General features: G+C 37.1%; 1 protein-coding gene across 2 annotated transcripts in view; it reads left to right on the top strand.

Annotated features, from left to right (window-relative positions):
* The first annotated feature begins 7,785 nt into the window (after positions 1 to 7,785).
* Positions 7,786 to 12,045, top strand: part of tfb1m (transcription factor B1, mitochondrial) — a 67,066-nt gene continuing 62,806 nt past the window's right edge. Inside the window, exons 1-5 of one of the 2 annotated variants that reach the window (XM_088355239.1) lie at positions 7,786 to 7,879; positions 8,967 to 9,114; positions 9,645 to 9,796; positions 9,995 to 10,103; positions 11,233 to 11,384. In XM_088355239.1, coding sequence (XP_088211365.1) covers positions 8,982 to 9,114; positions 9,645 to 9,796; positions 9,995 to 10,103; positions 11,233 to 11,384 — 546 coding nt within the window. In that variant the 5' untranslated portion in view covers positions 7,786 to 7,879; positions 8,967 to 8,981. Of the gene's footprint in view, positions 7,880 to 7,962; positions 7,985 to 8,966; positions 9,115 to 9,644; positions 9,797 to 9,994; positions 10,104 to 11,232; positions 11,385 to 12,045 lie in introns of those variants that run through there. The other variant, XM_088355240.1, reaches the window with a different exon arrangement.

Here is a 12,045-nt window from a genome sequence, read left to right as displayed (position 1 = left end):
CTTATCTTGCCTCCTGACAAAGGGAAACCACGATTCTGATTTGGTGCACAACCCTACCTCAAACAATAAATTAGTGCTAGCACTAGCAAGCCAACAGCAAGTCAAGCTCTTTTTTTCTCGTTGCATGGACTTCTTTTCACAATAATGGAATACCTATCTATTGATGATTTTTTTCAAAAGGAGCAATATGTAACATATTACTGTGCTAAGTGTCTGTAGAGTGAAGCATGCAATTCTCTTCTCTCAAGAAAAAGGTTGATAGTGAAACCAAGATTCTGATTTGGTGCTCAACTCAGCCTCAGACAATACATTAGTGATAGTATTAACAAGTCAAGTCATCCGTTTTTTTTCTGAGTGGATGGACTTTTTTTATACAATAGACAATTCCTATCTAGTGATGCTTTTATTCAAAATGAACATACCGGAGCCATATCCCCCTAGTGGGAGGTGGCTAGAGTCATTTCTGACTCTTTCTGGGAGATTGATACAGAGGAGGGGATTCCCAGCCCCCTCGCTCAACCCAACTGATGTGTTGGGAGTCATTAGGTGACCAAACCCCCCAATTACAACCTTTAATGCCGAGCATCAAGCAGGAGTACCAATGCTGTTAGTCTTAGGTATGACTCGGCCGAGGCTTGAACCAGCAACCTCCCAGTCTCAGGGCGTCCTACCCCCCAGGCCACCGAGCTGGTCACTGAATGAATTGAATATATACAATACTGTTCAAAGGTTTGGGGCCTTGTTTACTACACATTGAGATCTATGTGATTGCTTGCACTCTAAAATGATGTGGGTTTATTCATTTTCCAACTGCTTTTCTCCACAAGAGTTGCAAGTGTGTTAAAGCCTATCCCAGCAGAAACCAGACAGTGGGTAGGGGACACCCTAAAGTAGTTGCCAGCTGGTTGTAAGACACATAGAGACGGTCAATTTTTTTCTGACACACACAATCATACTTGAGTTCAATTTTGACTTGCAATTTAGAGGAATTGTAATATGTGGGAGGAAACCAGAGGACCTTGGTAAAACCCATGCAAGCACGAAGAGATTATGTAAACAAAGGAAGACCAGTCGCAGGATTTGAACCCAAAACTTTTGAACTGAGAGGCAGACCGGCCAATCAGTCATGCATCCTTCCGCCTTCAAGACCTGGTTTTAGGTAATTTAAAATAAAGCAAACTTTTGTTCACCAAAAAGTTCAGACAGGAATAACTGATTTAACGCAGTTGTATGCAAATTTAACAGTTATAGCTCATGCCAAAAAGGAACGAACTTGATTAAGTTCCACAAACAACTAGTTAGTAACTCTTGCGTGATAATAAGCATAAATTTGAGTAATGCTAATTCAAATAATAGATTCTTAATGCCTACTCTTGATTTTACGATTAGGCAAATTTTCAAATTGCCCAGCCCAATTGTCACCTTCATTAACATGCGCAGCTGGTGTTGTCACGAGTTGGCTCCATGTGAGATATGCCGGTCTCTCTACATTACATTAAGTTACACTACAGAGAGTTAACACAGCCCAGTAAATAATTGGCTGCTCTCTGCCCAGTCTGGAGGATATTGCCAGCTTGCAATACCGCAGCAACATTTGAAAGGACAGTTATGCCACCACTATTTTGACCTCCCATCTGGTAGGCGTCAATCCTGCGGAATCATCTTTTTGTCACCCATCGGAAAATACCTCATCGTGTACTGTAGTTTATAAATTGCTTTTAAATGTATTGTTAAATGTTTTTGGGCCCAATGTTCAGATTATATTAAAAAAAGTTTTTACTTTTAACTGTTGCTCTTGCATACGGGTCTTTTTTCCACTGTTGGATCCACCTGCTTTCAGTCAACACTCCAATTTTGACACATGGTTTTGTTCAAATGATCTCATTGATCTCCAAAGAAAAGGGCCAAAAGCCAGCAATTATGTATTTCTTTGATTCTACTGAGAATATGGATCATTTTGAATTTTTGTTGATGCGTACCATGTGTGTTGTATGGACTTGATGTAGTCTGTGAAGACACTCAATATATTAGGTCTGGCCCTGTTCTGTGCTGCTTCATTTTTCTGACTTCTGTGAAGGCGGTGTTGGGTTTTAACTGAGACTGTGTGAACGTCAGAGTAAAAACCTCTCTCTGTTGAAACCCAACAAAATCTTCATAATACTCTTTAATCAGAGTTTAATATCTGTTTTGTACAAATCGAGGAAGATTGGGAAGAAATAATTGATTTTTGAAAGCATTTCCTATTTCTGCAGAATTGCTGCAAAGTAAATACAACTAAGACAACTTGAAAAAAGTTGCTTTCCAATAAAACTAACTAATAATGTAATTGTTTTGGCCTTAGCAAGAAAGATCTAGATGAGTGAAGTTGTTTCCCCATTAAGGAACATATTGGGTATTACAAAAAGAAAGGAAAATAGCTGATCAATAAGTAACGAGCACGTATGGAGTATTAAAGTCTACTAACAGCTTGTATTTGCATCAAAAGTTCCACAAGTCTCTTCATCTCTTGTTCATTACACTTAATTTATCAAAAAAGCTAAAAAAAATCCACTCAATTATACTGCGTGTAAGGATTGCAAACATTTATTTTACAAAGTTGTGTGGAAAAAATACAGTAAAACAAATAATTTAATTTAAAATTACCTTGTAACACTGGCAGATCATTTGGCTCATTTCATTCTTTTATTTCAAGAATTATTTTTAGGTAAACTATGTTACCTCATTTAAAGTACTATTCACATGAAAATAATAATAATAGATAAAAAAAAATGTACATAAAGATTCCTATTCCTATATATATATATATATATATATATATATATATATATATATATATATATATATATATATATATATATATATGATGCGGCAGTGAAAGCTGTCGGGCCGTGCTGTTGAACAGAAGAGTGCGTTGTGTCACCCTGACCCGAATAAAATAGCCGCTTTCTGCGGTCCTACTGTCGATAAGAGTTGCGGATAATGAATATATATTCATCCATCCATCCATTATCTGCTTATCCTCAGTAGGGTCGCGGGGGTGCTGGAGCCCATCCCAGGGGACACCCTGAACTGGTTGCCAGCCACTCGCAGGGCACACAGAGACAGACAACTCATTCACTCATTCACATCCAGGGACAATTTAGACCGGCCAATTAACCTGAAATGCATGTCTTTGGAATGTGAGAGGAAACCAGAGTGCCCGGAGGAAACCCACGCAAGCACGGGGAGAACATGCAAACTCCACACAGGAGGTTCGATCTCATGACCTCAGAACTGTGCCGCACACGCGCTAACCACTGCGCCCCGTGCTGCCTATATATATATATATATATATATATATATATATATATATATATATATATATATATATATATATATATATATATATATATATATATATATATATATATATATATATACATACATACATATATACATACATATACACACTACCGTTAAATAGTTCGGGGTAACCCAGACAATAGTGTTTTTCATGGAAAGTCAATTTTTTCATTTGTCAAATGAGTACAATATAAAGTCGGGACATTGAGAAGGTTAGGAATTAATGAATTTTTTTTTTTTTTTTTAAATAACCCACAAACTTTACTTTTGTCAATGAATGGAAATTTCTAAGCGACCACAAACTTTTGATCACTAGCATATAAATTCAATTTGCTGCTGTGTAAAATGTTATTTCTTTGTGTTTGAGTCCACTGACCGCCTGTAACTTATTTTTTCATTTTAACAGGCCTTGGTAAGGCCGGGCAGAAAAAACAAGCAAAGGGAGGCCAAAATATCCATTTCATTAAATGCATATGATGTGGTGTGGTCTGAGTTATTGTTATGGTTCTGACAAAATTAGAGTCATACTTTGAGTCATATAGCTTTATGATTTTACTTATCACTTGCCAAAATGCCTTATTGTTTTTAACCGCTTGTCTGTGTTCTTAACCTGTAATTATGTATTGATTTGTCTTGAACATTTGTAGTTTGAATGCCTACCTTGCCTGCCTTGTCTTAAGGTCCCAGCTTGGTTCCAAACTCAATGGGCCCTTGGTGTTAAAATGATTGTAAACGAATTGGATGGGATAAACCCAAAAAAATTGGAATAACTCACTTGGGCAAACAGAGTTTAATAAAGTGCAGGTTTGATGACTTTGTTTCCAGTCTGGCACAGATATCTGTCTCTGCTCAGTGTTCATCCATTTTCTTTTACTTCTACATGACTGGCTTATTTTCCTACTGTTCACTCCAACATATTACTGGTGAAATCCTTGTTGTAATAATGAAAAAACTTTCCCAAATTTGGACATAAATGGTTCTGGACCGACACCAGCAGGATTGTACATGATGCAGCTTGATGAAATGTTGTTAACAGACTTGGAGGAAAACACCTGGCAATTATAAGGATGTCGGAAACCAATGCAAACACAAGACACATACAGGCAAATTAAGTCACTGTTTTGGGTTTTTTCTTCACTCCATCTTGTGTGATTCACGCAGATTCGACCCAGAGAGGTATTGTTCTCTTGGTGTCATTATCAAAGCGGGCGGACGTTGCGCTGATGTCATGCTGTTGATGAAGTGTAAGCACACTGCACATGCCATCCACTTGATAAGTCCTGACGTCTCTTAAATATAACTTTATGTGTGTCTGTGTGGGAGAGAGGCAGCACACATGGTATATGTTAGGTCAGCAGAGGTCACTCCCAATTTAGAACCCAATTCATTAGGTTTTGTTGTTGTGCAAACTTGATGAACCCATTTTCATTGATGAAGGCCCCAATAAAATATGTAGACTCATTCAGAATCTTTGACATTGAATACTGGAAAACTGTCTAGCCCCAATAAACAATAAGTTTGTTAATATTTTGTCTTTTCTGTTAGGGTGTTTTTAATATTGGACTCCTGCGAAGGTGTTTGTGTATGATGAAAGTAAGTTATTTTCACTGCTATTTCTCTTTGTTGTTTTTTTGTGTTTGTTTTTGTTTTTTTTAAATTATACAGTTTACATCATTGTCACTATCAGCTAAAAATGTTGCTGTTAACAGTTTTTTTTCCCCAACCTTTCGAGTGAATCTGCTTTTTGTAACCTAAATGTAATCAGGGGAGAATCTTTACAACATTTTGGAACTTTCTTATCCTGAGGATTCTTGTACAGTACTCTTTGTTCTACTTTCAACTTCAACATTCATTTATGTCTCCTCTCCTTACTTTGAGGGTCAACTAAACTATAAACATAAGTTTCTTAATGATAAAACGATTCCAATTTATCTCATATTTTTGTGTTATTTTATTTTCTATACTTTGATGCATTATATGGAAAGAAAGAAAGAAAGAAAGAAAGAAAGAAAGAAAGAAAGAAAGAAAGAAAGAAAGAAGAAGAAGAATGAAAGGAAAGGAAAGGAAATGAGAGGAGAGGAGAGGAGTGGACAGGAGAGGAGAGGAGAGGAGAAGAGAAGAGAAGAGAAGAGAGGAGCGGAGAGGAGAGGAGAGGAGAGGAGAGGAGAGGAGAGGAGAGGAAAAGAAAGGAAAAGAAAGGAAAGAAAACAAAGACAAAAAAGGGAAAGGAAAGAAAAGGAAAGGAAAGGAGAGGAAAGGAAAGAAAAGGAAAGGAAAGGAAAGGAAAGGAAAGGAAAGGAAAGGAAAGGGAAAAAAGAAAATAAATGAAAAGAAAAGAAAGGAAAGGAAAAGAAGAAAGTGTTACCATTGAGGAAAAAAAACACCAGGGAATTGTACATTTTTAGGAAAACTATGTGTTATTCAGTTAGTGCAGGTAAAAGGGAAGAAAGTGTTGTACAATCTGATGTGCCCCTTGAAGTGTCTACAGGTGCGCTTAGTGATACTTGCACTATCATTTGAGAACTACGGAAGTAGATATTCAAAGCCTAAGAAATAACCCATTTCGTGTCATGAAGATGACATATTTGGACATTATGATATCAAACAAGAATCGCAATCCCAAAATGAGGTCATGTGAAGTGTATTTAGATGGAAGGCCATAACTCCCCACACCCAAAAGTGAAGTAATGTGGTGGGAGGCAGTGAGGAAATGGTTTATTATGATTTCACTCGTTGTACAGTGCATGTAATACACAGATGACCTTTGTTACGAATCCCAGAAGAAACATAGACAGTTTAAAGAGCATCATTATTACACTAACTTCTTCAGTTGAGCGTGATTGTATATACATTACAGTAAATGATTTAAAGTAAGATTTAGTGGCATTATTCCTCAGCTTCTCCTTTGGAACTCAGTGACTGCATCCTGTCGTCAAAACACTCCTGCCGCTTTAGCAACCTACTCAGTAACACTTTTTTTGGTCTTGTTCGTGGAACATTGTGACCCGAGAGCAAATGCCGTAATGTTATCACTGAAAAAGTTCACGAAAAGAGAAAGGATTAAACATTCCTTTCCTGTGAGTCTTTAAAGGGACAGTGTGTAATATTTAGTGCCTCCTAGTGGTACAAAAAAAACATCATTCAGTAAAAAAAAAACATTGGTTTGAACAATGGGCATAACTGCATGAACTATCATGCCAATGTTAATTTTCTATAGTCATAGGCCGAGAAGCTTGTATTTGTTTTACATAACGGAATCTATACCTTGTAGTCATGTTTGTCTGGCATCTTGCTGCTACGCTGCGCTCATTTAGCACTGTTTTTTGTTCGCATTAGACAATACCTAGCAGTCTAGTGGTCAATCATTACACAATGTACCTTTAAAGGGACAGTGTTTATTATTTGGCCACTAGATGCTGCTGTGTTATTTCATGAAACCGATAATGAATGTTATGACGCATCTCACATTCTATGCCGACACTAAAAGAACAATAAACAATACAAACTATGGAGACTCAAAGCAACCACACTGCAAAATTTGTCTTTTAATGTTTTGCTAAGCCTTTCGCTAGTTTTTTGGGTGAATGGGTGGGAGGTTGACCCATAGCAGGAAGATGTCAGATAATTATGTTAGCTACCTCTCGGTTATACTCATGTTATCTCAGATGAATACAAATTTTTTGACCTACGGGTATTTTAAAAGATGCCGAGTAAAACATTTAAGGACATTATATGTCAAAACAATGTACAAAACGATATACAGTAGACGCCTTTCGTGAGCACAGTAACAAGCCGCTTTAATTATAGAACAATTGCAATGTATTAGTACATACATCTGGTTTCACTTTTGTGTTTAATTTTCATGGCACAAGCCAGAATTCCAGTTAAATAACACAAAGTAAAACTGACACAGAGGGGTTTTTTGATCACGCTGTTGTACATTTCCTTTGATTTCTGTGTTTATTGGCTTTAGCCAGTTATTTTGTACTGCCGGGCCCTAGAAACTACATACTCTTTCGTCTGGGGTACATATGTTTGCTTCTAAACTCCACTCATAATTTTGACTTTCCACACATTTTAATGACATGATGATTACAAATTAGTTTTAACTTTTCATGTCTGATGAGGTAATATCATTCTCTAATCTAATTGGACAGTTACAATGAGTCTTAATGTAATTTGAATGCTGGCTTCTAACTTTGGAGGGTCTAGTATTGTATAATTAAAATCGTGTGATATCCCTTGATAAAGGCCTACAAAGATATTTATAATGTCCTGTATGTGAAAATATATAGACAGACGGGGGTGTTTTTTAACTACTGTATGCTTTAAAAAATAAAAGCAATGCGAGTACAGTAGCACTCTCTAGTGGCTATAAGATGCCAATACAGCAACAATTAAAGAACGTTGAAGGGCAAATTTTAAACCCCTCCTCCTCCTTAGTGATTGGTGAAATGAACAAGTCTTCAATTCTCATTGGATATTCAATGGACAACTCCGTGACGCGAGCGGATATACAGGAAGAAGAGCAACATCGGTGAGAAGCATGGGTCGTATGTTTTGTAATGCTTTCAAATGTGTTTTATCAGCTTCATTTATATGATTTACGAGGTTTATTTAGTTAATATCTTGTAATAAACAGGTATGCCATGCTAGCTAGTATCCAACAAGTGAGTTGACGTTAGCTGCTAACAAATAATGTGTCATACGGTCATATGCACAAGAACCATATAGATATAATTGTGATATTTGGAGTTTGGTACTTCATTGTCATAGTTCTGTAATTTTTGGATTTAAAAAAAAAATCAACTTTTGTGTCTGAACTTAATAATTGACATAAATGTGTCGCCATTCCCTGTCACAGTTAACTATATTTAGTAAATAATTTTAAACCATTGCTTACCTCATCGTTGAATAAACTCATACAATGGCATCCTAAAATTACACTCCAAGGTATTAAATACATTAACAGGTTAGAAGGCACCCATTCCGCAAGTGATTTTCTTGCTGCAATAACACAGTAGGCCACGAGATGGCGTGCCTCGAATTTGTGCGTGATGGCTTTATTGGTGCAGGCAAGATCGGGTCCCTGGACATGCAAAACAGTGCATTCAGCACTTTTCTTTCTAAATACAGTATCCTGGTCTTCAACTGTGCATAATACCATGCATCTTTATTATTATTATTATTATTATCTCTGCAATGCAGTGACGACAGATTTAACGCCACCAAATATATGCAAGCGTTTTATCATTGTCTTGCGCACGAATATGAATACATATTCATGACTGCTCGTGAATGTGTAAAAATGCATCATCTCAGCAATTGCTTTAATGATAAACTTTGAGCAGACCCGATATAGCTTAATAACATTTCTTATTTTTGTCACGCATGCTCATTTCTTACACAACCAATTTGACAAAGCAAACAAAACCAAAATGCTTTTAATCATAAATCTAGATAACCATAATAAAATACTGGCTATGGTCTTCTCACATGCCTCCAAGGTTGTATATGAGGATCAATTTTTCGCCTTTTCTTATGTGTCTTTTAGTCATTAGAACTAGTAAAAATGTCTGATCAGGTTTTAAACCATTTTATTTTTTGTTTGTTGACTTGTGCAGTGTACAGGAACAAAAATGGCTGCTTGTGGGAAACTTGCCACATTCCGCTTGCCTCCCTTGCCCACTATCGGTGAAATCATAAAGCTCTACAACCTGCGAGCGGAGAAACAGCTTTCCCAAAACTTCCTGCTGGACTTGAGGCTCACAGGTTGGCCAGAGGACCCCACATTTACACACACTACTACACTACGACACACTCTACTTTTCTGGCTATCTGCATTGCAGCAATACCTGCTACTTCCTATTCCTTGTTATTTAGTCTACACCAGTGCACTTGAGTGCACAGCTCCACACAGCCTTGTTTCCCGAATTAAAGTAGACAGGCTTTCCTGTTTGGATTTGGTTAGGGAGAGCTCCTGCTAAACTAAATAAAGCTAGTCATCAGCTCTTGTGGAGCTTAATATAATTGTATTTAATGCGCTGCATATCTCATGCACTCTTTTGTTATTGGAGAAGGTGACCGTTTGACGAATGCATCATATTCTCATACAGTAGTACCTCGTCTATTGCTGCATCACATTGACATTCATCTGAATATGAATATGCAAGACTGATGAACCTGTTTGATTGGAATGTGCTCAGTGAATTGTCATTCGTGACGTCTATAAATCAAGAGTTTTATTCACTGATTATGTGTAGAACAGAAGTAAATTAATTTTTTTTAATCATTTTTTTCAGACAAACTAGTGCGGAAGGCAGGAAATTTGAACGATGCCTATGTGTGTGAAGTGGGCCCGGGACCTGGAGGACTGACCCGGTCCATTCTGAATGCTGGGGCAAGGGATCTGCTTGTGGTGGAGAAGGATTCACGCTTCATCCCTGGATTAAAAGTAAGAATATTTTGACTAGGATTCTTAAATGACGTTACAAAGGGTTGTAATATAAGTTAATTGTGAATAAAAAAAACTGTATTCTTCAGCTGCTCATTATCCACCCAAAGAGAGACTGAACGAGTTGCATATTTAAAATTGGATACTGTTTCATTTTGTTATGAAAAAATTCAGTTTCTTCTATTTTTTTCCTCACAGCTTCTCTCTGAAGCTGCACCAGGAAAGTTGAGAATTGTTCAAGGTGACATTCTTACCTACGAAATGGGTGGAAGATTCCCATCAAGTATCTGTCGGCCATGGGAGGAGGGTGAGATTATTAATGCAAAATAAATTAAAGTGATCCGTTTAATGTTTTTATTGCAGTTGTTTTGTGCATTTTGACTTGTCCATCAAACCCACCCTGGTGCTGAGGTAATTGGAGTAACTCTTTTTGGTTATCAAACCCCCCACTCTTCTTTAGTAAAACATAGTTGTTAGGTTAGTATAAACACAAAATTCCAATTCATAATGCTTTGTGCACCTGTTTAAGCAGCCCAATCTAGTCGTATTGGTCATCTTTGGCTTGCCTGCAATTGAAAGTGACTTTGCAGTCTTTATGTCTCAGGTGCCAACAATTGATGGCTCGCCCCTTTTTCTAGTTTGGTCATGTGACAGGATTGATTGGTTACTAGCTAAACTCTGAAAAACTAAATTTAATGTTACATAAAACAACACAAATAATAATTGTAATTGTATACAATAAAACATTATCCAGAAGTAAACATTCTGATGGAACAATTTTTTTTTCTAGTTTGAGTTGCAGTACGACAGAAAATATTTGAGAAGCTTGAAGTTCATTGAAGACTCCAAATTGATATTAATATGTATAGGATTTTTTTGTTCACCATGTTTGCTCTGCAATGGACTGGCAACCAATTTTCCCCCAAACTCATTTGCAATAAGCTCCAACACATGACCCTTAAAAGATAAGCAGTAAGCAGGGAAATGATGAAATTGATGTCTCATATAGATTCTAACTTAAAATGATCTTGATGATAACACTTTAGAAGTATTTTCCCCACAATGAGACTCCACACTCAAATATTTATAAACAGTACAGTGTCCAGTTAAACGATAATATGTTCTATTTTAATGTGTGTGTGTGTGTCATTTGCGTTTTTAGTCATGGAAACAATCTGAGGGAGTAGATTGTAAACTGTTTCAGCTAACCTTGCCAAACACAGGTCATTTTTGTATTATCCATCTTTCACAGTGCTTGCCCAAAATCAGGTCAGTGATCATTAAGACCAATGGCAGCACATATGCCCCAAGGCTGTTTCTTGAAATGTTTTCATTAAATTGTAAAAACAACTTTAGAAGTTCAATATGTTTGCTTTAATTGTTGAATTCAATTTTACAAGTTGACGACAAAGTGTTCCTGTGTTGCTCTTCCACAGATCCACCAAATCTTCACGTCATAGGCAATCTACCTTTCAATGTTTCCACCCACCTCATTATCAAGTGGCTAGAAAATATAGCCAACAGGACAGGGCTGTTTCGTTATGGACGCACCCAACTCACGCTCACCTTTCAGAAGGAGATCGCAGAGGTATGAGCGCAACATCTTCATTTCTGAAAGTTGTTCTTTTTTTCTGGTAGAGTACTGTTAGACAAAGGGAAATTCCACCCCAAATTTTTGGGAAATTAATCAAAAGAATGTCTAATATAATCTTAAATTTCACTACAAATGATTTATTTATGATTATGCTTTGAGTGGGCCGCTGCTAGTCCAAACATGTCTTTTTAAACAATATTGTGTGTGTGAAATATGAGTTACAAAGCAAAACCTTTCATAATTTTTCTATCTTAGGATGTGTCCATTTTGCTACATACTATTTGGGTACCAACTAATCTTTGTCACACACTACATGTTTTATGGGGTCTTTCACGACAATTGCGCTGTCAGAATACCCCACTGTGTTGCTGACAATGCATACAGCCAGCCTATAAGTATAAAAAGACAAGACTACTTGGTCCTAGGTTTTGTCGTGCAAAAAACTCACGGTGGCCTGTTGGTGTCAGAGAGGCGGGACAGGTGCCTGGTCAAGTTGCGGTCAACATTAGCAGCGTTTAAGGTTATAGACATGGGTAATGGCTCTGCTCAGAAAGGCAAAAAAGAGTCCTGCTGAAAAAAATACTTTTTCACAAACGTTTAATGAAACACTTCTTCCCCTATTTTCTACTGTCGTGTGTTCCAGTCCAATGACTTA

Source organism: Urocampus carinirostris, chromosome 15 (genome assembly GCF_059441175.1).
Source record: "Urocampus carinirostris isolate Australia breed hairy pipefish chromosome 15, RoL_Ucar_1.0, whole genome shotgun sequence".
NCBI classification, from domain to species: domain Eukaryota; kingdom Metazoa; phylum Chordata; class Actinopteri; order Syngnathiformes; family Syngnathidae; genus Urocampus; species Urocampus carinirostris.
This window is presented reverse-complemented; position numbering and strand designations above follow the sequence as displayed.